The 25605-nt window shown below is 43.5% G+C and overlaps 1 protein-coding gene across 1 annotated transcript in view; it reads right to left on the bottom strand.

Moving 5' to 3' along the window:
* Positions 1–7485: 7485 nt before the first annotated feature.
* Positions 7486–25605, bottom strand: part of prmt8b (protein arginine methyltransferase 8b) — a 38672-nt gene continuing 20552 nt past the window's right edge. The window contains exons 3-9 of the mRNA XM_041216172.1: positions 24583–24646; positions 23599–23741; positions 22878–22965; positions 21767–21882; positions 19489–19639; positions 17495–17616; positions 7486–7569 (exon numbers count right to left, since the gene is read on the bottom strand). Coding sequence (XP_041072106.1) covers positions 7486–7569; positions 17495–17616; positions 19489–19639; positions 21767–21882; positions 22878–22965; positions 23599–23741; positions 24583–24646 — 768 coding nt within the window. The remainder of the gene's footprint in view (positions 7570–17494; positions 17617–19488; positions 19640–21766; positions 21883–22877; positions 22966–23598; positions 23742–24582; positions 24647–25605) is intronic.

Genomic DNA, 25605 nt, shown 5'->3' on the forward strand with positions numbered 1-25605 from the left:
GTCCAGGCATTGGAAGACCTATGGTCCTCTCTACCACTACTACCCTTGTGGAGGCATGACTCATATTGTAAGGCTTCTCTGCCTCTGCTCTTGGATGGCGGAGAAGCATCATGAGGTATCTTTTCAATCGATAGCCCTTGTCACCCAGAAGCCATCCATCCAGCCGGGCTGGAGCACTGAAGAGCCCCGGCACCTGGGACTGTCTCAGGATGTAAGTGTCATGGGAGCTGCCGGGGTACCTTACACAGACTTGCAGAATCTGCATCCTGTGGTCACACAATATCTGCACGTTCATGGAGTGGAATCCCTTCCTGTTGACGAAGGCACCCAGCTGACCCGCTGGCGCCTCGATGGCCACATGTGTCCAGGGTGCCATCGACTGTACACGGGGGAACCCAGCAATCACTGCAAAGTCTCTGGCTCGCTCAGCCTGGCTGGCCTCATCTGTACGGTAAAGAATAAAGGTCAGTACCCGCCTGAACAGAGCTTCTGTCACCAGTTTGACACAACTGTGGACAGCTGATTGGGAGACTCCACACAGATCCCCCACTGAACCCTGGAAAGATCCAGAGGCATAGAAGTTGAGGTTCACTGTGACCTTCAGAGCCACTGGCATGGGGTGTCCACCCACACAGTTGGAGCTGATCTCAGGGCTGATCCTCTGACAACTGGAGATCACAGTCTCCCTAGAGAGGCAGAGCCTCCTTCGGCATTGCACCCTGACATATTGAGGTAGCTGCATCGCTGCCTGTAAACCCTGGCAGCAGGATAGTGGCATCTTGTGTGGCCCCTTCCACCTTGGACTGCCAGCTGATCCTGTGCCCCTTGTACCTGCGTCTCTCCTCCCACAGGTCCCTCCCCTGGCAGATACACTGGGACACCTGGCCTCCCCCCCCCCACCACTTCTGCCCCTCTCTTCCTCCTCAGAGGAGGTGCCACCAGTGGAGACCACAATCCCCATTACCAGGGTAAGGGAAGGCTGTCTGATAGCTGGAAGGATCCACACGGTCTGAATCCTCTGGGGGCCTGGCAGACACCAATAAGTCCTGAAATGAGGCCTGGAAATGCCAAGGATGAAGCCCCGACCAGAAATGAAGCTGCCAAGTACCGATTAGCAACCGGCAGCAAACCAATCCGCAAAACTCCTCACTACGCACACTGGCAATGCTGCTGATCCTTTCTATCCCGCCCTTGGATGAGGTTTGTGAAAACGTCGGCCGGCCACCTGCCGTTTGCCCGTGCGTTGAGCAGAAAGTCGCACGGACAAGATAAAATCACAGTCATTTGGACTGTTAAGGGGCTTAAGCGGCTGCTTAATTAACGCCAGGCACCGCTCTGGCACCCGCTGAGTGAAATATCGCGCAAGAGCGCGTTGATCTCGGGCCACTCGTCTGATGTCATCACACGTTATCTTACTCCCGTTTGGGTCAGGTGCACGCCCGCCTTTGGGACTAAAAACACTCTCCACTCCCCTGCATGAATGCAGCTCCAGGAGATAAAACCAGTTCAAAATGGTCAAATCCCGGTAAAAATCATTAATACTGGCACCACTAATGCTGGAGTTCCATTTTAAGGTGTACAGGACCAATTCGGAAAAGCCTCACGAGGCTGAGGATTATGTGGGTAGCACGTTTCGAGAGGTGGTCACACCACAACTAAGGAGTACACAGGCACAGAGGGAATGGGTGACCGTCAGAGTATCTAAGAGGAACAGGCAGGTAGAGCAGGAATCCCCTGGGGCTATCTCGCTAACTGCTTTTCCATTTTGGATACTGGTGAGCGAGATGGTTCCTCGGAGGACTGTAGCAACAGCCAAGTTCGTAGCACCACAGGTGACTCAGCTGCACAGGAGAGAAGGTGGAAGAGTGGAAGTGCTATAGTGGTAGGGGATTCCATAGTTAGAGGAGCAGAGAGGCATTTCTGCAGCCATACATGTGACTCCAGGATGGTACGTTGCCTCCCTGGTGCCAGGGTCAAGGATGTCACAGAAGCGGCTGCAGGACATTCTTTTGGGGGAGGGTGAACAGCCAGATGTTGCGCACGCATTGGGACCAATGACATAGGTAGGAACAGGGATGAGGTCCTGAAAGCAGATTTTAGGGAGTTAGGAAGGGAATTAAAAAGCAGGACCTCGAGAACAATAATCAGGATTACTCCCTGCTAGTGAGTGTAAGAATAGGAAGATTGAACAGTTCAATACGTGGCTGGAGAACTGGAGTAGGAGGGAGGGCTTTAGATTTCTGTGGCATTGGGACCGGTTCTGGGGGTGGTGGGACCTATACAAGAAGGACAGGTCGCACCTGAACAGGATTGGGACAACTGTCCTCTCAGGGAGGTTTGCGAGTGCTGTTGTGGAAGGTTTAAACTAGATTGGCAGGGGGATGGGGACCTGAGGGGAAATTCAGAGTGGAGAGGAGACAAACTGTCAATGGGAAGTAAAGAAGTCTTCACTGATGATGAGGATATATCAGAGAGTAGTGTCAAGGTAAAGAGAATACTTGGAGAGTTTGATAGGGTTAGGCAAATAGATTACATGGGGTCAGAGCAATGGGGAAAGTAAAAAAATGCCTGAATCAAGGTTAATGACCATGTATGTGAATGTACAGAGGGTGATTAGTAAGATTGGCGAACTACAGGCACAGGTTAACAAATGGAATTATGATATTATTGCTATAACAGAAACCTGGCTTGAGGGCTGGGCCAGGGCATTAAATATTCCTGCGTACAAAGTGTTTAAGAGAGACATAAAAGGAAGAAAATGGGGGTGGTGGGGAGTGACATTATTGGTTAAAGATGGCATTACAGTGCGGGAGAGAGAGGATATTCTAGAGGGGTCAAGAACAGAATCTCTTTGGCAAGAGGTAAGGAATGGGAAAGGTGCAATAACATTGATCAGAGCAGTACATAGACCACCAACTAGTGGAAGGGATGTGGGGAAACAAATTTGCAAAAGAAATTACAGAGAGATGTAAGATTTATAGGGCAGGATTCTTAGGGCACGATCGGCAGGCCTGGGAGCAGTGGGGAGGGATGGATCTCCGCCTGTGATCGACCCCCGACCAGGATTTCACGCTGGCTGACCAATTAACAGCCAGCCAGCGTGGAATGAGTGCCAAAATGCTCAGCGCTGCCGGGATGGAGGCGGGAGGAGGGTGGGTGCTGATGTAAGCGCCGGGGAACACGGAACGAAAGCTTCCTGAAGGCAGAGAGCTGCCCCAGGGCACTGATAAAGTTTTTAAAATCAGGAAAAAAAATGTCCATGCATCACAATCAGTCATTTACATGAACAAATACATGATAAAAATTCTACCAATACATTTTTATTTTTTAAAATTTAATAACAGGAACCTCATCCGCCCCTTGGATGAGGTTTCATGAAAAATGCAAAGTCCACCTGGCCGATTCACCCCGTCCACCAACTGTAAGGTTGAATGGACCGTGAAAAATTGGAGACAGTTGGAACTTTAATTGCACTAATTGGCTTCTTAATTATCGGCGGGTGTGCTTCATTCCTTTGCATCCGCCCGCCGACTGAAATATCGCCCAAGTGCAGGAAGCTGTCGGGACTCTCGCCCAATGTCATCTCGGGCAATTTTACATCCGATCGGGTTGGGTGTGCGGCCGCAAGCCAACCTAATAATTCTGTCCGTAGAGTAATTATAATGGAGGACTTCAATGATTCAAATATAGACTGGGTTGGAATAGTGCAAAGGGACAAGAGGGGCAAGAGTTCCTGCAATGTGTTCAGGATAATTTTCTGCAGCAGTACGTTTCCAGTCCAACGAGAGGTCAGGCACTGTTGGACCTGGTTCTGGGGAACGAGTTGGTCCAAGTGGATCAAATGTCAGTGGGAGAGCATTTAAAGGACAGTGACCATTGCATCATAAGATTCAGCTTGGCCATGGAACAGGACAGGGAACAGTTCAGAGCAGGGATACTTAACAGGGGGAAAGCCAACTTCGGCAGGATGAGAATGCGCCTGAGTCGAGTGAGTTGGAATCAAACGTTGGCAGAAAAGACAGTGGCTGGACAATGGGTCCCTTTCAAAGAAACAGTATTACAGGCAATGTCAAGGCATATCCCCTTGAAGGGGAAAAGTAGGACAAATAAATCCAGAATGCCCTTGACGAGAGAGATAGAGGTGAAGATGAAAAGGGAAGAAGTGCACATACGACAGATGTCAGGTAGAAAATACAATGGAGAATCAGGCTGAATATAGAAGGACCAGAGGGGAAGTGAAAAAACTAATAAGAAAAGCAAGGAGAGAGCAGGAAAAGAGACTGGCAGCGAACATAAAAGGGAATCCCAAGGTCTTCTATAAGCATGTAAATAGTATAAAGGTGGTAAAAGAAAGAGGAGGACCGATTAGGGATAAAAAAGGGGACTTGCATGTGGAGGCAGGAGAAGTAGCGGAGGGATTAAATAAATACTTTGCATCTTCTTTACAAAGGAAGAGGTGAGAGAGGAGGTAACTGGTACACTAAAAGAATTTGCAACTGAGGAAGAGGAGGTGTTAGAAAGGCCATCTTTACTTAAAATAGATAAGGCACCAGGACCGGATGAGATACATCCAAGGGTACTGAGGGAAGTGAGAGTGGAAATTGCAGAGACTCGAGTGATAATCTTCCAGTCTTCCTTAGATACAGGGGAGGTGCCAGAGGACTGGAGAACTGTGTATACTACACCCTTGTTCAAAAAGGGGTGCAAGGATAAAGCCAGCAACTACTGACCAGCCAGTTTGACTTCAGTGGTAGGGAAACGTCTGGAAACTATAGTTTGGGACAAAATCAATAGTCACTTAGATGAGTGCTGTTTAACTAAGGAAAGCCAGCATGGATTCTTTAAGGGAAAATCATGTTTAACTAACTTGCTGGAGTTTTTTTGATCAAGTTACAGAGAAGGTTGATAAGGGCAATGCTGTTGATGTGGTTTATGTGGATTTTGATAGAGTGCCACACAACAGACTTGTGAGCAAAATTCTAGCTCATGGAATAAAAGGAAAAATAGGCATTTGGATGAGAAATTGATTGAGTGACAGGAAACAAAGAGTAGTGATAAATGGTCTGTAGTGGAGTTCCCCAGATATCAGTATTAGGACCCTTGCTCTTCCTGATATATGTTAATGATCTGGACTGTGGTGTTCAGGGCATGATTTCAAAACTTGCAGATGATAAGATTGGAAATGTCAACTGTGATGAGTATAGTGTTGAACTTCAAAAGGGCATAGCCATTTTAGTGGATTGGACAGACAATTGGCAGATGAAGTTCAATGCAGAGAAGTGTGCAGTGCTTCATTTTGGCATGAAGAATATAGTGACAGTATAAAATAAAGGGAGAAATGCTAAAGGAGGTGCAGGAACAGAGGGTCATTGGTGTATATGTACATAATTCATTGAAGATGGCGGAGCATGTTGAGAGAGAAATTATCTTATATTTCTAAGGCTTTATTAATAGGGGCATTGAGTACAAAAGTAAGGAGGTCATGTTGAACTTGTATACGGCACTAGTTAGGCCTCACCTGGAGTACTGCATCCAGTTCTGGGCACCGTACTTGAGGAAGGATGTGAAGACATTGGAGAGAGTACAGAGGAGAGTCACAAGAATGATTCCTAGGATAAAGAACTGTAGCTATGAGGATAAATCGGAGAGGTTGGGACTGTTTTCCCTGGAGAAAAGAAGGCTGAGAGGAGATTTGATAGAGGAATTCAAGATCCTGAGGGATATAGACAGGGTAAATAGTGAGAAACTGTTCCCATTCAAGAGACCATCAAGAACTAGAGGGCACAGATTCAAAATAATTGGCAAAAGGAGTATAAGTGATGTGAGGAAAATTTTTTTCACCCAGGGGGTGGTTGGAGTCTGGAACGAATTTCCTGAGAGGGTGGAAGAGGCAGGTTCGATCAAGGTATTCTAAAGAAAATTTGATTGCTATGTGAAAAGAGAGAATGTGTAAGGTGACGGGGATAAGACAAGGTAGTAGGTCTAGGTAGAATGCTCTTTCAAAGATGGGTCAAATGGCCTCCTTCTGCCCTGTAAAAATTCTGTGATCCAGTTTCACTGAATTTTCCAGGACCAAGCAGCTTGACTGGCATCCAATCCAGCACCTTAAACATTCAGTCCCTCCACCACCAATGCACAGTGGCAGCAGTGTGTACAATCTACAAATTGCACTGCAGCAACTCACCAAGTCTCCTTCGACAGTACCTTCCAGACCTGTGACCTCTACCACCTGGAAGGACAAAGGCAGCAGACATGGGAACACCACCACCTGTAAGTTGCCCTCCAAGCCACACACCATCCTGACTTGGAAATATATTGCTGTTCCTTCACTGTCGCTGGGTCAAAACCCTGGAACTCCCTCCCTAACAGCACTGTGGGTGTGGATTGCAGTGAAGAAGGCAGCTCACCACCACCAATGTCATTAAATAAAAATGGAAAGACCATTTGTAGCTTAATTGATGAATAAATGGATTTACAGTATTTTAAAAAACATAAATTTTTAACAAAAAGTTAAATTATAAATGATTCGAATAATGTTGTGGTAAAAGAGCAAACATTAATGAAAAAGGTTACCAGCCAAACTTTTGGCAAATATTTCATTTTAGATACATGCTGTCATCACTAGATTAGAATGCACACAATACTGTCATCCTGAACTCAATACAACAGCACAACCACAATTTCTTACTTTTTTTTATATACCAGTTCCTATCAAGCAACACTTGTAACTTCACTGTGTTCGTTTACACAAATGTGATAATGAGAAACAAATTAAATTCTATTTTTGCATCTTGCAGTTAATCAGTTACCAAATAATTTACATTCATTGTATGAATTATAAATGAGAAGAGCCTTTTAGCAAAAACTTAATGTAAACATTTTGTCCTTAATAAAATTCAAAGGAAACTAGCATTGGGCGATTGAAAATAATTTGACCCTAATTACCTGCCCAAATTTAAAGCCTCAAAAGATAAACAAGATGAACATCTGTGTGACCATTTCTTCTCCAGCGATAATGAGAAAAAATTCACCTATTATGGAATCTAATATCTAAGTTTGCACAGGAAACCGAGAGTCTTCTTTAGCTAATCTTGACAAGTTTTTTTTTAGCAAAAATAATTTCAGAATTTCTTACAAGGAGGTGTGAGACAGCCGTTAATATCCAATTAAATGTTAGGTTTATCCTGGCATTCATTCTGAGAACCCTCCTGCTTTAATGGTCAGGCTCTTAAAACAAATAAAAGCTTCACTTTAAAGTGACAGTTTTGATTCCCAGTTGCTGATTGTCCCAGGGATTGTATATGGTACTGTTAGAGACAGACCAAATGGCAGAAATGCCATTTCTTCTACTCCTCTAGCAGCTTATTCTTGTGTTGCAGGAAGGTTGTTGGCTGCAGGGTTTAACGTCCTTAATATTCATAATTCCAGAATCACTTCAAATGTGAGGTTCAGAGCTGAGATGCAGTTATTCCAGTGAGCGTGCTCTTAACGCATTTTGTAATCATGAGACAGAGATGCTTCACACAGCTGGCCTCTGAAATCCAGCTGCAGGGTAAAATCCAGATCACGCTGCAATGAAAACAAATTAAGATTCTTTATCTCGCACACCGAAATGACTGTGGTTATTACAGAGTCACAAAGTGAGTTCTATTTCTCCATTTGAAATTAAACTACAAGCGGCGGTGCATTGGGGGGGTGGGGGGGCGGTGGGGGGAGGGATGGTTAGCTTGATCACCTGGATGGCTAAAGAATGCTGCAGAATAAGGCAGACAATGGGGGTTCAATCCCCATAAAACCTTTGGTAGTTCATGGAGGCTTATATCTCCTCACCTTGTGCTTGATGTGGAGTGGGGCCACTCAAGCCATATAACCACTTATCTCTATAACAGAGAACGAGAGATACCTAGTCCTTCATGGACTATGGCTATTACCTACCTACCTTTGCCCAATGTCTAGTGCTGACTGTGAGCAGCGCAGCTCAATATTGGCTGCAGCCTTTCACATTACATTGGATATACAGCACACGTAAAACAGGCCATTTGGCCCAACTGGTTCATGCTGGTGTTTAGGCTTCACTCAAGCCACGCCCCATCTAACAATCAATCTATATCCCCTTCTGCCCTATATACTTGGCTAGCCCCCCCCACTTAAGTACCTCAACCACTACCTGTGGCAGGGAGTTCCCCATTCTCACCACCCTCTGGGTAAAGAAGTTTCTTCTGAATACCCTTTTGGATTTCTTGGTGACTATCTTATATTGATAGCCTCTAGTTTTGCTCCTCCCCACAAGGGGAACATCCTGTATCTACTCTATCAAAACCTTTCAGAATTATAAAGGCCTCTATTAGATCACCCCCTCAACTTGCTGTTTGCAAGAGAAAAGAAACCTAGCCTGTCAATCCTTGTGTACCCACCCATTTCTGATATCATCCTTGTAAATCTTCTTTGCACCCTCCCCAGTGCCTCTATATCCTTGTTATTACATGGTGACCAGGATCGTACACAGTATTGTGGGTATGGATTGACCCTAGTGCTTAGTTTGTATTTTTTTTATTAATCTTATTAACTGACATCCAAATGTCTACTAAGATAAAAGCAAAATACTGCAGATGCTGGAAATCTAGAACAAAAACAAAAATACCTGGAAAAACTCAGCAGGTCTGACAGCATCTGCGGAGAGGGACACAGTTAATGTTTTGAGTCTGTATGACTCTTCATCAGAACTAAGACATATAGAAATGAGATGAAATTTCATCTCATTTCTACATCTCAGTTCTGTTGAAGGGTCATACGGACTCGAAACATCAACTGTGTCCCTCTCCGCAGATGTTGTCAGACCTGCTGAGTTTTTCCAGGTATTTTTGTTTTTGTTCCAAATGTCCACTGTACGTTTGAATCTTGCTTTTAATATTTATCTGAATTTTTAATTTATTTATTCACTCATGGGATGTGGGTGTCGCTGGCTGGGTCAGCATTTATTGCCCATCGCTAGTTGCTCTTGAGAAGGTGGTGGTGAGCTGCTTTCTTGAGCCGCTGCAGTCCGTGTGATGTAGGCACACCCACAGCGCTGTACCAAAACAAGCCAAAAATAAAGTGAAAACATGAAGTAAATTGAGCTGCTGCATGAACTCTCTTGTATTTATCTCTGACATCATGTTCTGATTGTTTCCACCCTCCATGGGCTGAGCGGTCTGGGGTCCCTGAGCTTTATCTTGGGAGAGTCATCGCTTTCCCAAATCATTTCCTGTCTAATCGCTCCCTCTGTCTTTGCCAAAATAAAGCGCATGGGATTGGGGATAGTGTATTGAGATGGATTGAAAACTGGTTGGCAGACTGGAAACAAAGAGTAGGAATAATTGGGCCTTTTTCCGAATGGCAGGCAGTGACCAGTGGGGTACCGCAGGGATCGGCGCTGGGACCCCAGCTATTCACAATATATATTAATGATTTAGATGAGGGAACTAAATGTAATATCTCCAAATTTGCAGATGACATAAAGCTGGGTGGGAGGGTGAGCTGTGAGGAGGATACAGAAATGCTTTGGTGTGATTTGGACAAGCTGTGAGTGGGCAAATTAATGGCAGATGCAGTATGATGTGGATAAATGTGAGGTTATCCACTTTGGTAGCAAAAACAGGAAGGCAGATTGTTATCTGAATGGCTATAAATTGAGAGAGGGGAATGTATGAGACCTGGGTGTCCTAGTACACCAGTCACTGAAGGTAAGCATGCAGGTGCAGCAGGCGTTAAAGAAGGCAAATGGTATGTTGGCCTTCACAGCGAGAGTATTCAAGCACAGGAGTAGGGATGTCTTGCTGCAATTGTACAGGGCCTTGGTGAGACCACACCTGGAATATTGTGTGCAGTTTTGGTCTCCTTATCTGAGGAAGGATATTCTTGCTATAGAGGGAGTGCAGCGAAGGTTTACCAGACTGATTCCTGGGATGGCGGGACTGACATATGAGGAGAGATTGAGTCGGTTAGGATTATATTCGCTGGAGTTCAGAAGAATGAGGGGGTATCTCATGGAAAACTATAAAATTCTAACAGGACTAGACAGGGTAGATGCAGGAAGGATGTTCCTGATGGTGGGGGAGTCCAGAACCAGGGGTCACAGTCTGAGGATATGGGGTAGACCATTTAGGACTGAGACGAGGAGAAATTTCTTCACCCAGAGAGTGGTGAGCCTGTGGAATTCACTACCACAGAAAGTAGTTGAGGTCAAAACGTTGTATGTTTTCAAGAAGGAGTTAGGTATAGCTCTTGGGGTGAAAGGGATCAAAGGGTACGGGGAGAAAGTGGGAGCAGGCTATTGAGTTGGATGATCAGCCATGATCATAATGAATGGCAGAGCAGGCTCGAAGGGCCGAATTGCCTACTCCTGCTCCTAGTTTCTATGTTTCTAAAATCCGTTGTCTTTCTTCACAGCCTTGCAGTTAGTTTTCTCATGGGCTTTGATGCTTTCCCCTGCCCAATACCATTACTGTCTTTCAAAGGACCCCCTAAACTTCCCTTCCTAACGCTGCTTCCCTCCTGCCCAGATTGTTTTTGGTTGCTGTCATAATTCAGTCCAGAAAGATTAAAAACTCAGTAAATCCAGCCAGAATGGTAATGCACTAAAAGCATTCATCTCCCAGAGTCAGAATGTTCGCAAAGTTATTCACAGCTCCAAGTACAAGGACATGGCCTAGTTTAATTGGGATCAGAAGATGGCGTTAGATCCATGCAGATAATTAAAATGAAGCTGAAGCTTTGAGGATTAAAAATACCCTGGAAGCTTTTAGACAGGCTAAAAAGAAATATCAACTATTAGCCAGGCTGAAGAGGGAGAGAGCTAAGAATTGACAGACAAAAATGAAGGTAAACAAAGCTTAATACACGGGCTTGAGTTTTGCAGACAAATGGTGATGCAGCAAACATTGAGATTTAAGACCCGCAGCCCCCCCATGTCTCTGTGGCTGTATAGTGACCCAGACTCTGTGAAAATTAGGTATTGCCAGGGATAACAAAGTCTACAGATACGGTTGGTGACACCTTGATGGATGTCTCTTCAAAAAAACCTTTTTCTGCATCAGTCTAACTAAATTTGACATCCAGTGACTGGTTGTGGCTTCTGAAGAACATCCAATATTACATTTCGTCAGTATTCCAATATTGTATCCATGCCATTCTGCTGTTATAGCTTCTCTTAGGATAAGGAGCCTCTTTGGCACTGATCATGAGTCCAAGTAAGTTCTGTGCACCTCTGTCTGCAGATGTTGCTGCGTAAATATTGGGAAATTGGCATAGAGTGCTTCTGTCTGCAGCCTTGTATCTTCACTCTGCCACACTGTTTCCCCCAGAAAACTGAGCTGGGGGATTCTCACCGGGGAAACTGGTAGGACATGTGGGGAAAATAACGGGAGAACTGGACAATGGCTCATGGAAACGTCAATGGCAAAGAAAAGAATTCCAGGCGTGACCTGAACAGAGTCCCCTTTACGTCACGGAACCCATTAAATGAATTTCCAGTCCATAGGACACCTAATTCAAAGGCACATCCTCCGCCATCAGGTGCACTGCTTGAACAAATGTTGGGAAACTCACCACCCCACCCACCCCCCCCCCCCCACCTCGCCCCACTCCTCCACCCAGAAGACAATTGTGTAGTGGTGATATCACTGGACTGGTAATCCAGAGGCCCAGGCTAATGTTCTGGATTGCTCTCATTGTTTCAAATCCCACCATGGCAGCTGGTGGAATTTGAATTCAATTAATAAATCTGGAATCTAAATCTAGTCTCAGTGATGGTGGCCATGACAACCACCATCAATTATTGTAAAAACCCATCTGGTTCACTAATGTCCTTTAGGGAAGGAAGTCTGCTGTCCTTACCCAGTCTAGCCTACATGTGACTCTTAACTGCCCTGTGAAATGGTCTAATAAGCCCTCAATTCAAGGGCAATTAGGGATGGGTAACAAATCCTGGCCTGCCAGCGATGCTTACATCCCATGAAAGAAAAAAAGTCAATATTTAATTGAAGTTGCCCCAACTTTAGCTGAGTGCACAATTTGGGACTGGATGTGTTTCTTTTTGCAACCAGCTTAACAGCTATTAATGAAGGGAATTGGCCATTGTCTTTTCCATGAGGAGCAATAATTTTCGGTTATCTAATAATGACTCTGATACACAATAATTTGCTGAATTCCATCATAAGGTCAGAAGTGGGGATGTTCGCTGATGATTGCACAATATTCAGCACCATTCGTGACTCCTCAGATACTGAAGCAATCAATGTCTAAATGCAGCAAGACCTGGACAATATCCAGACTTGGGCTGACAAGTGACAAATAACATTCGTGACACACGAGTGTCAGGTAATGACCATCTCCAACAAAAGAGAATCCAACCATCGCCCCTTGATGTTCAATGGCATTACCATCACTGAATCCCCCACTATCAACATCCTGGGGGTTACCATTGACCAGAAACTGAACTGGACTAGCCATATAAATACTGTGGCTACAAGAGCAGGTAGAGGTTAGGAATCCTCTGACAAGTAACTCACCTCCTGACTCCCCAAAGCCTGTCCACCATCAACAAGGCACAAGTCAGGAGTGTGATGGAATACTCCCCACTTGCCTGGATGAATGCAACTCTCACAACATTTAAGAAGCTTGACACTGTCCAGGACAAAGCAGCCCACTTGTTTGGCACCATGTCCACAAACATTCACTCCCTCCACTAACAATTTACAGTAGCAGCAGTGTGTATCACCTACAAGATGCAATGCAGGAATTCACCAAGGCTCCTTAGGCAGCAGCTTCCAAACCTACAACCACTATCATCTAGAAGGACAAGGGCAGCAGATAGATGGGAACACCACCACCTGGAAGTTGCCCTCCAAGTCACTGAGCATCCTGGCTTGGAAATATATCGCCGTTCCTTCAGTGTCACTGGGTCAAAATCCTGGAACTCCCTCCCTAACAGCACTGTGGGTGTACCCATATGACATGGAGTGCAGCAGTTTAAGAAGGCAGCTCACCACCACCTTCTCAAGGGCAACAAGGGATGGGCAATAAATGCTGGCCCAGCCAGCGACGCCCACATCCCATAGACAAATAAAAGAAAAATTCCCTAACCCCTCCACCCTTTGAATATTAAATAGGTTAATTTGAGGAAAGGCTGTTAATGAAAGGAGGTGTTGCAGAAATCAACTTGTTACTCTATCTTCTTCCAGCTCCTCAGTTCTCTGTTTTTACAATGAGAACGTCAAAGCTGTTGACACCAAGCAATCCAAACAGTTGAAAGCTCCAACAATTGCATCTATTTATTGTGACAAATGACAGGAGCAGCTGCTTCATCGCATTCTGTAGAAGCAAAATCACTGTCAGAGAAGTTGCTCAATAATCTGACTACAATCATTCATCCTAAGTGGCAGAAAGGACTTTTTGTCACAATCAAAACTCCATGAAAAAATAACTGAGCAAGTATTGCAACTTTGCACACTTCATGAAGTGGTTGTGACCCATCTAATCATACCGAGAATGGCAGCCATTCATGATAAATTAACAACCACATGTAAGTGACATCTCGATGGTTAAGAACAATAACGGCTTCTATTTATATAGCCCCTTTCATGTAATGAAACATTCCAAGGTACTTCAGAGGAGTGTTACAAAACAAAATATAACACTGAGCCACATGAGACGATATGAGGTCAGATGATCAAAAGCTTGGTCAAAGAGGTAGGTTTTAAATTGTCATTTTGTAGGACAGGACTTGAGTGTTGCTGATAAAAGAGACATGTCGAAGACTTTTGCCTTGCGCTCATCAGGACACCTCGCAAGAATACCACTATAAGGGGGAAACCAACAATTTCCCCCTTGTATTGGTATTCTTGCGAGTGTCCTGATGAGTGCAAGGCAAAAAACTTCGACATGTCTCTTTTTTCAGCAACACTCAGGTAGGTTTTAAGGAACTTCTTTTATTTATTATTTCATGGGATCTGCATGTCACTGGCAAAGCCAGCATTTGCTGCACATCCTTAATTGCCCTTGAATTAAGAAGCTTGCTAAGCAATTAAGAGTCAACCACCTTGCCATAGCATGTAGGCCAGACCAGGAAAGGACAGCAGATTTCCTTCCCTAAAGGACATTAGTATACCAGATGAGTTTTTACAACAATCAATGATAGTTTCGTGGTCTCTATTACTTTCAATTCCAGATTAAATTTATATTTCACCATGGTGGGATTTGAACCCATGTTAGCCTAACACGTTGCCCAGAGCATTAGCCTGGGCTCCTGGGATACTAGCTCAGTGATATTACCATTTACACCACCATGTCCCTCCAAAGAACATAGCCAACTTTTATATGGGTGCATTTTTTATATAGGTGCATTAAACCTGTAACAAATTATTTTGCTTGTGAAAAATTAGAAGTAATCTTTAGTTATAAATCTTTTCTGTTGAAATATGGTCAAATAAATAAACATGTCCCATGTTCTGATAACCCTCTTGTGTAATGAACTTTATCTGAATCATTCTCCTCGATGTCTAAATTATAAAGTTAAATTGATGATTGTTTGCCACTGACTCTCCAATCAGAGGACTTCCTCTCCCTATTCACTATCAAAACTCTTCATCTAAAACAAAAACTTCTATTAAATCTTCCTTTGACATTCTTCCAATGGAAACAGTCCCAGGGATTTTGGGATCTCCTTAATTTCCCATCCTGGTGAATCTACAATCCCTGCTATCTGTGGGATTTAATGGCCTCTCTATAGTGGGGACTTGAGCATACACCCAGTTTCTAACTGTGCTCTGACCAATGTTTCACAGAGTCTCAGTATCTTTACAGTGCAGAAGTAGGCTATTCAGCCCATCGAATCTGCACTGCCTCTCTGAAAGAGCATTCCACCCAGTCCCACTCCCCTGCCTTATCCCCATAACCTTGCACATTCTTTTCTTTCCAGGTAGCAATCCAATTCCCTTTTGAATAACTCGATCGAACCTGCCTCCACCACCCTCTCAGTAAGTTCGTTCCAGACTCCAACCACCCTCTGGGTGAAAAAACTTTTCCTTACATTACATTAACTCCTTTTGCCAATTATTTTGAATTTGTGCTCTCTAGTTCTTGATGCTCTCTTGCGTGGGAACAGCTTCTCACTATTTACCCTGTATCTTGAATACCTTCAATAAGTCTCCTCTCAGCCTTCTTTTCTCCAAGGAAAACAGTCCCAAATTCTCCAATCTATCCTCATAACTACAGTTCTTTATCACTGGAATCATTCTTGTGAATCTCCTCTATATTCTCTCTAATGCCTTCACATCCTTCCTCAAGAATTGCACTGGACGCAGTGCTCCAGATGAGGCCTAACTAGAGCCTTATACAAGTTCAACATGATTTCTTTACTCATATCATACAATAAACCTGCATAAAGGAGATGAATTGATTTATTTTTTTCAAAGTATTTTAAATAAAATGAATGATATTCTTTGCATCTGTTGCTCATCCCTAATAGCCCTTGAACTGAATGGCCTGCTAGGCTATTTCACAGCGAAGTTAAGAGTCAACCATGTTGCTGTGGATTTCTTAAAGGAAGAAAGTAAGATAGAGAGGAGGAGAGATTTGGGGAGGGTATTCCAGAGCTCAGGGCTCAGGCAACTTTAGACACGGCCACCAATGGTGAAGCGATTAAAATTGGGGTTGCTCAAGACGCCAGAATTGGATGAATGCGGAGATCTCAGAGGGCTGCGGGGCTGGAGAAGTTTGCAGAGTTAACACCATGGAGGGATTTGAAAATGTTGTTGTTGATTACTGAGAATTAAGAATCTGGGATTACTGAAAGTATAATCATTAAAAGTAATTTACATTTTTGTTGTTCTCTTGCTGTTCATTAATAGGCACCAGCTTCACCACATTTTCCTGGGGGTCAATCAGGTTTCAGGTGAAATTGGCAAGCTGAGATATACCTGGGCCTGACACAGGTTGCGCACGAGTCATTGTGCAACAGGTAGCTCCAACATATGGCGGGAAGCAGAAATTAACTAGAAATTAACTCACTAAATACGACCTTGAATTTTTGAATGGGGCTCAGGTTTCTGCTGAGAGGTTGGTCAGCAAAGGAGGCACATTGTGTCACAAAACATTAGACAATCTTGCAGCAATGAAACAAAACAGCAAATCTCAACTAAAACCAAAAACAGATCTGTTGCAGGATGAGCATATAATTGGCAAATGAATTTCAACATATATAAATGTGGGGCATTACATTTTGGCAAGAAAAATAAGGAGGTTGCACACTACTTAGAAAATAAGAATCTAAATGGGGTAGAGAAGCCAAGGGATCTCAGAATACATATACATAAATCACTAAAAATAGTGAACACGGGTTAACAAGGCCACAAAAGTAAAACAAACCAAGCACTAGGCTTCATTTCAAGAGAGTTAGAATTGAAAAGTAGGGAAACTATACTAAACCTGTATCTAACCTTGGTTAGACCACACTTAGAGTACTGCGTACAGCTCTGGTTGTCACATTATACAAAAGGCTATCAAGGCAGTGGAGAGGTTGCTAAAAATGATTTAGCAGGGTGATACCAGAAATGAGAGGATATGAGCAGGAAAGCATTGACAGACTGGGCCTCTTTTCTCTTGAAAACAGAAAAGTCACCTAGGTCTTCAGACTTGTTTGATCGAGTGGATACCTAGAGAATAAAAGCAAAATTCTGCAGATACTGGAAATCTGAAATAAAAGCAGAAAATGCTGGAAAAGCTCAGCAGGTCTGGCAGCAACTGTGGAGAGAGAAACAGAGTTAACGTTTCGACTCTCTATGACACTTCTTCAGAGAGAATAGCTACGAGAATGTTTCCTCTTATATAGAAGAGCATAACTAGAGGCCATCAATATAAGATAGTTGCTAATTAATCAAATAAGGAATTCAGATGAAGAAATCTCTTTATTCAGAGAGTGGCAAGAATGTGGAACTTGCTCTCACAGGAATTCATTTAAGGGGAAGCTAGATAAGCATATGAGGGAGAAAGCACTAAAGGGGTAGACTGATAAAGTTATTGGAGAAGGGAGTAGGGAGGGCTCTAGTGGATCGTAAATGCCGGCATGGCTTTTTGGGGCCGAATGGCCTGTTTGTGCGCTGAATGTAATTCTACGTAATCTAAAACCATAGCTAGAGAGACTTCTCCTTATTCTTCTTGAGATTTGCAATCATAACTTCAGCAGCACACCAACATCTCTTCATGGTAACTTACTGGCCATCCCTAATAGAGGGCATTAAGAATCAACCACTTAGTGGAGTCGTGTGTTGGAGACCAGGCAGAGATGGCAGAGTCCCTTCTCTGAATAATGATAAAAAACGCGATAAACAGATTGATTAACTACTGCTAACACTAACCGTTAATCATCAACCACTGTTTCAACACCAGGATTATTACTAAAAGTAATATTAAACCACATTGAAAAGCCATTATGCCGAAGCGTTTGAATGTGACTTACGTTATTTTTTGCATTGGGGTTCATCGCTATGGTTCCACAAATCTCCTCTCCCCGCTTCACTGTCAGGCAGTCTTCCAAGTAAAACACAGTCTGTTTCCAGTGTGTATATGGAGCATCAGGAGCTACAGAACAGTTGCAAGTCAGCAATGCTATTAACAATCTTAAAAAAAAACACTCTCCAAATGTTTGAGATGGTTAAACTTCACTCAGCATCCAAAGTCCTGGAAAACAATCAACTACAATTTATTCAAATCAGGCCAGAAATAGAAACAGAAAATTTACGGCACAGAATGAGGCAACTCGGTCCATCACTTCTGTGCCAGCTCTTGGCCAACAGCCTATATTTTCTTAAATGTAATGAGGGTTTCTGCCTCTCCCACCCTTTCAGATGGTGAGTTCCAGACTCCCACCACCCTCTGGGTGAAAAACGCTTTCCTCAACTCCCCTCTAATCCTTCAGCCAATTACTTTAAATCTATAACCCCTGACCTCTTTGCTAATGGAAGTAGGTCCTTCCTATCCACACTAATTAGGCACCTCATAACCTCCCAGCTGTTCTCCAAGGAAAACTGTCCCAACTTCTCCAATATAGCTACATAACTGAGGTTCCTCATCCCTGGAACCATTCTTGTGAATCTTTTCTGCACCCTCTAATACCTTCACATCCTTCCTAAAATGTAGTGCCCAGAACTGGACCCATTACTGCAGTTGAAGCCAAACCAATGTTTTATATAGTTTTAACATAACTTCCTTGGTCTTGTACTCTATGTCCCTACTAATAAAGCCTAGGATACTGGAGGCCTTGTTATCTACTCTCTCAACCTGTCCTGCCACCTTCAATGACTTGTGCACATATACATCCAGGTCCCTCTGCTATTGCACCCCATTTAGAGTTGTACCTGTTACTTTAAATTGCCTCTCTATGTTCTTGCTACCAAAATGAATCACTTTATATTTTTCTGCATTGAATTTCATTTTTTTTTTCTATTCATTCATGGGATGTGTCAGCATTTATTGCCCATCCTTAATTGCCCTTGAGAAGGTAGTGGTGATCTGTCACTTGTCTGCCCATTTCACCAACCTGTCTATGTCCTTTTGAAATCCTACATTATTCTCCTCATGGTTTATAATAGTTTACAAGTTTTGTATCATCTGCAAATTTTGAAATTATGCCCTGTACACCAAGGTTTAGATCATTAATATATATCAGGAAAAGCAGGGGTCCTAACACTGACCCCTGGAGGAACTCCATTATAAACCTTCCTCCAGTCTGAAAAACACTGTTCATCATTACTCTCAGTTTCCTGTCACTCAAGCAATTTCATACCCATGTTGCTACTATCCCTTTTATTTCATGAGCTATAACTTGGTTCACAAGTCCGTTGTGTGGCACTTTATCAAATGGAAGCCCATGTACACCACATCAACAGCATTGCCATCATCAACCCTCTGTGTTACCAAATCAAAACAACTCCAGCAAGTTAGTTAAACATGATTCATCCTGACCTGGCTTTCCTTAATTAACCGGCATTCAATAGAGGCATTTAAAATTGTGTAGGGTTTTGATAGACCAAGCCAGGGGAATTTGTTTCCCGTGGCAAGTGGATCTGTAAGCAAAGGTTGTAGATTTAAAAAAATTGACGAAGGAACTAGAGGGGAAATGGGGAGAAATTTCTTCACACAGTGGGCCGATAACATCGGGAATGCAATATGTAGCTGAAAGGGTGATGGAATCAGATTCAATAGGAACTTTCAAAAGGCAGTTGGACATGGGTTTGAAGAGGACCGACTTGCAGGATCATGGGGGGAAGCTAGGATGAGGGACAAGATTGGACACCTCTTTCAGAGAGCCAGCAGAGGAACACTGGACATTCTTCTGTGCTGTAGAATTCTATGATTGTCTATGAGGAAATGTTACAGTCCACCTGGATTATGAACATTCTAGTTTCCAAAGCTGTTTGAGTGAAGTGAAATACAGCAATTGTTGACAATTACCTGTAGAAAATCCAGTTTTCTTGTGACATTTTGTAAACTCAATGTTGAAATATGTGACCAAAGCATGAACATATTCATTGCGCTGAACTTGGAGACAGAATGTGGAAGTAAACGACAGGTCCTCAGTCTTTACATTGTAGATATCCACCTCCTAGATGGAGAAACATCAGTTATTTCTCAATGTAGTTCACCAACATCATTCACCTCCATTCAAAAATTAAACCAAGTATTTTATTGACATTTTGACCCCAAATTACTGGGGGCTGCTTTCAAGGGGATGATGGAATTCGATCTGTAGCGGTTGGGGGGAGACAACACCATAAGACCATAAGATTTAGGAGCAAAAGTGGGCCATTCGGCCCATCGAGTCTGCTCTGCCATTCAATGAGATCATGGCTGATTTGATAATCCTTTACTGATTAAAAATCTGTCTATCTCAGCCTTGAATATACTTAAGGACCCAGCCTCTACAGCTCCCTGCAGTAAAGAATTCCACAGATTCACTACCCTCTGAGAGAAGAAATTCCTCCTCATCTCCGTCTTAAATGGGGTGACCCCTTACTCTGAGATTATGCCCTCTGGTCCTAGACTCTCCCACAAGGGAAAACAACCTCTCGGCATCTACCCTTGTCAAGCCCTCTAAGAATCTTATATGTTTCAATAAGGTTGCCTCTCATTCTTCTAAACTCTAATGAGTACAGGCCCAACTTACTCAACCTCTCCTCATAAGAAAATCCCTCCATACCCAGGATCAACCTAGTGAACCTGCTCTGGACTGCCTCCAATGCCAGTATATCTTTCCTTAGATAAGGGGATCAAAATTGTTCGCGGTGTTTGAGGTGTGGCCTAATTAGTGTCTGTATAGTTTTAGCAAGTCAAAGGACAGAGGGAACAGGAATAGGGTGATGGGACACAGATGACAGGCAACAGGGGGTGGGAAATGTAGAGGCGGGTGGAATATGGGAGGAAGCCCCAATTGCAAGCTCAGCCAAACTCCCAGGTCTTGTTTAAGTCTGCCTCCCTCCAGAAACCAGCAGGACTGATGTTTGAGTCGGCCAGCGGGAGGGGGAATCTGGATAGGAATTCCATTGGGAATTCAACTGGGACCCCTTGGATGGTGGGGATTCAAGTGAATGGTCCTTGGTCAGAGCTGGGCAAAGGGTTTGACAGTTGAAGCCAGCACAGAGGGAGAAGAGAGGCTGGGACTGAGGAGGCCCATGAATGGGGGAGGGTAGGACAAGAGATTAATGTGGGGTGGAGGGGGGTGGTCTTCTGCCCCACACAGAGTTCAGACATAAACCACTTTACAAGACTTACTGTGGTCTCTGCTAGCCACTCGGCTACTCCATCCTCAGCCTGTAGTGAGAGCCCTGTCAGAGGTGAAATGGTGCCCGGTGGGAAGGGAGTGACCGCCGCCTCATGTAAACCCATCGCACACACCATTTCACTGGACGAAGGGGGTCCGAATCCTAGTCTTAGTTGGAACAGAGTGGGTGCAGGTCATGCATTTTTTATTGAAATCTCTTAAAGTATGAACAGGAGCCTAACTTGAACAGATTAGCAGGCATTTAAATCTTCTCATGCACGCTGTAGCCATCAGCATCTCTACCTGATCCAATATGGTGGATGGTGGACTTCCAGCGCTTGCTTCCTGTCCAATCATATTGGAGCTTGGTGCACAAGGCAGCACCTGAAAACAGGTGCAGGGTGGCTCCATTTCTGGACTCTTGAGTTTTTTATTTGTAGCTGGGACTAGGAAGGAAATCCTTGGTCAAGTTTGTTTCCCCGATTCCTATCTAGATTACGAGGGGGATAAACCAGCAAATATGGGGTAGTATAGGTTTCACATCAAGTAGATCACATACTGATCGATTTCCATGCAGGAATTCACCAAGGCTCCTTAGACAGCACCTTCCAAACCCATGACCACTACCATCTGGAAGGACCAGGGCAGCAGACACAAGGGAACACCACCACCTGGAAGTTCCCCTCCAAGCCACTCACCATCCTGACTTGGAAATATATCGGCCGTTCCTTCACTGTCGCTGGGTCAAAATCCTGGAACTCCCTCCCTAACAGCACGGTGGGTGTACCTACACCACATGGACTGCAGCGGTTCAAGAAGGCAGCTCACCACCACCTTCTCAAGGACAACTAGGGATGGGCAATAAATGCTGGCCCAGCCAGCGAAGCCCACATCCCATGAATGAATAAGAAAAAAATTAACATAATTTGTTGTCTTAACCAAACCGATTATTACAAAAGAGGCTCACCACACCTTGATGAGACAAGCATTGGTCACAACTTGTTTGGGATCCACAATGTCCACTAGAGGTTCCTTTATGGCAACATTCCTGATGCATGTCATGTCGAAACCATAAACGTTTTCCCACCCTAAAATAAAGGAGACACAGAAAATCAACTCCAATGGTAGGCATGAGCAGAAAACAAAGGGAGGAAACTGGGTTACTGTCACATGGAGGGGTTTGGTGCTGGGGGCAGATGTTGTGACAGGGTTGAGCTGCGCATGGAGAGGGTGAATAGATACAGAGGAGGGTGAGAGAATTAGGGATTTATTTCTCATTGCTGTTTGTGGGATCTTAGTGCACACACACCGAATGCTGAATTGCCCTACGTTATACAACAGTGTGTACGCTTCTAAAGCACTCCATTGGCTGTAGATCGTTTGGGAATGTCCTGAGTGGCTGGAAGCTGTAATTGTAAAGGCAAATACTCTCCTTCTCCCTTTAGGTTCGAATCCCCCTCACTTTAGCGATCCCAGTCTCGGCTGTGCTACTGGGAAATGAAGTTTCCCCTTGTGGGGGAGTCCAGAACTAGGGGACACATTTAAAAATGAGAGGTCTCCCACGTAAGACTGAGATGAGGAGAATTTCTTTTTCTCAGATGGTTGTTAGCCTGTGGAATTCTCTCTCCCAGAGAACATGAAGGCTGGGTCATTGAATACGCTCAAGGCTGGGTTAGATTTTTGATCTACAAGGCAGTTATGCATTATAGGGGGCAGGCAAGAAGGTGGAGTTGAGGCCACAGTCCAATCAGCCATGATCTTGCCGAATGGCAGAGCAGGCTCCAAGGGCCGAATGGCCTATTCCTGCTCCTGATTCTTGTGTCCTTGTCAGAAAGGTCCTAAACAGAGACCAGGTGGGATGGACAGTATTCCTCAGGTCACTCTTACACTCTTGCCAGAGCCATTTATCTCCACATGGGCAGCAAAGAATGTGTCCCTCAGATCAGCTCTGAACATTAGCAGTGGGTGATTTTAGCTGGTGGTGAAACCATGGGTACAATAAAGGATGCCCAGATTCAGGCCTTCAAATATGATAGTGGAACACAGGAAGATGTGAATGCGCAACATTCAGGCGTGATCTTACAGTGAATTTTGAAGTCCTTGTACTGTCGATCTTCAATAGCGACGATGTACAGAGTGGCTCGATCTGGGAACATCAGCCCTCCAGGTTTCTGTTGGTGAATTTTGGGGAAATGGATGTCGTAATCTATTCACCTGATAAAGATATCACATTTTGAACTGCACGTACAAAGCAGAATCCAACCCGCATCTGTTGCATACTTTTACTGTTATCTACTCAACTATCACAACCCAGGTTTTACTTCCTGAAAGACCCTGCAGCCGACAGCAATGACATTGGGTAACACTTCCAGTCTGAATCACACATCTGCCTGCTCAGCTGGATGCAAAAGATCCCATGATACTATATCAAAGAGGAGCAGGGGAGTTCTCCCAGCGTCCTGGCCAATATTCACCCCTCAATCAACATCACAGAGAAAAGATTATCTGTTCATTGCTGTTTATGGGAGCTTGCTGTGCGTACATTGGCTGCTGTGTTTCCTATGTTACGACAGTGACTACACTTGATAATGTACTTTAACGGCTGTCTGGTGCTTTGAGACATCCTGAGGTGCTTTATAAATGCAAGTCTTTCTTTCTTTTCCAACAGCTGAACTCTTACGCCGAATCTGCCTACTTTTGTTTTTGCACTCTTATAGTAAGAAGCCAAAACTCAATAAGCCCATCTGTAATACAGTGCGAAAGCAACTGTCTCTTCCAGGTCACTTAAGATGCAGTACACTTACCAGCCACTTTTCCCGTGCAAAAATAACTGTATTAAGCATTGATTCATAGAAGAGGCTGTATCCCATCCATTCACTGATTATGATGTCGACTTTATCCACAGGCAGTTCAACTTCCTCCACTTTACCATTAAATATAGTGATTACTGTGAAACAATTCATACAATTCTCTGCTTAATTGTATAAGATATTTTTAATTTTTAAAAGCTTTTTTTTATTTCACAGGATGTGGGAGTCGCTGGCAAGGCCAGCATCTGTTGCCCATCCCTAATTGCCCTTGAACTGAACGGCTTGTTGGGCCACTTCAGAGGGCAGTTAAGAGTCAACCACATGGCTGTGGGGTCTGGTGTCACATGTAGGCCAGACTGGGCAAGGACGGCAGATTTCCTTCCCTAAAGGACACTAGTGAAACAGGTGGGTTTTTACAACAATTGATGAAAGTTTCATGGTCACCATTACTGAGACTAGCTTTCAATTCCAGGTTTTTTTTAAGAATTGAATTTAAATTCCACCAGTTGCCAATGGTGGGATGTGAGCTCGTATCCCCAGAGCATTAGGATGGACCCTTTGAATTACATGTCCAATGATGTTACCACCATCCTCCCACCCCCACATAACACAGCATCATCAGCCATAATATAGAATAGCTTTTTGAAAACCTCACAGTGATTGCAACATAAGAATATGGACACCAAAAGGTTACTATTAAATATAACTGTAATTAAAAATCAGCTCCTCACAGCCCAATTAGTCTTTTTAGGAGACAAAGATTCCCTTTCAACTTAACATTAGAAACAATTTCTCCTTACAAAATAATTGATGACTAAATACACCATTTAAAATATTTAATTTAACAAGAGAAAAATCTCAAATTAATCTTCTGATCAATGCAAGAAAATATGAAATTATTTTGATCATTTCAACAGTGTAACTCATGAATATGCAAAGTATTTGTAAAAACACAATTGTGTTTGTTAAGTCGCTTACTATTGTCCAAGTGGTTTGCTTTGATGATCTTCTCTGAATAATCAGAGATACTGGAACATTCAATCTGAAGAATTAAGAGAAGCACAAAATAAGAGCGTTTGAGCACTGAAATATCTCTCCACATAGTACTTATTTAAGCACAGGTAATTCTCCCTGTGACTTTAAAGATAACCCACTCATTCCCAGAGCAACAGGAGCGTTATTTAAAGTTTGTAATCATCACTCTGCCATCAGGGAGTGTGAATAAAATCAGAGCAACATCGGTAGCCTCAATACAGTTCGGTCTGCCTGTGATTGTGTATAATAAGCATGTAGAAAGAGGAGCAGTGAAGAGACAGGAACAGACGTAAGGCACTGTCAAGTCCCTGTGCTAAAATCATCCAGTCTTTCTAACCAGGCTTTCAAATGATTTCATCCTACAATTCTCTTCATTTTCAAAGGCCATTTTGGTGACCCTTAGCTAAATTTGCTTACTGCACTATATTCCGGTTGCTTCCTTTTTTTTGAAAAATATACTTTATTCATAAAATATCTGGAAGAACATTCCAAACCATTTTAAAATTACCATCACATAAGTACAATCAGGTTTAACTTTTACACATGTATCACAAGGTGCATCAATACAATCAATGAATATTGCAATCATTTCAATATGGTCAATGCAGAAAATCAGAAAATGGTATTGGAGTTATCAACATACATCATGTTGCACTCTGAGAATATTCCGGTTGCTTACTATTTTAATTCACCATCTTGCTCTCACACTCACATTGCTGTCCTCGGCCTGCTGCAATGTTCCAGTGAAGCTCAACGCAAACACATTATCTTCCAATTAAGCACTGTGCAGTTTCTGAACTCAACATTGAGTTCAACAACTTCAGAATATGAACTCCATTCTCTATTTTGATTATTTTTTTTTGTCAAATGCCAGTCTGAATCTTGTTTTCAGGTTTTTGCTTTTGAACAGAGCTATTCTGCTGTTAATGTTACTCTGGACTAATGCTTTGTTTCTTTACTACAGCC

This window comes from Carcharodon carcharias, chromosome 21, assembly GCF_017639515.1.
Source record: "Carcharodon carcharias isolate sCarCar2 chromosome 21, sCarCar2.pri, whole genome shotgun sequence".
Lineage (NCBI taxonomy): Eukaryota > Metazoa > Chordata > Chondrichthyes > Lamniformes > Lamnidae > Carcharodon > Carcharodon carcharias.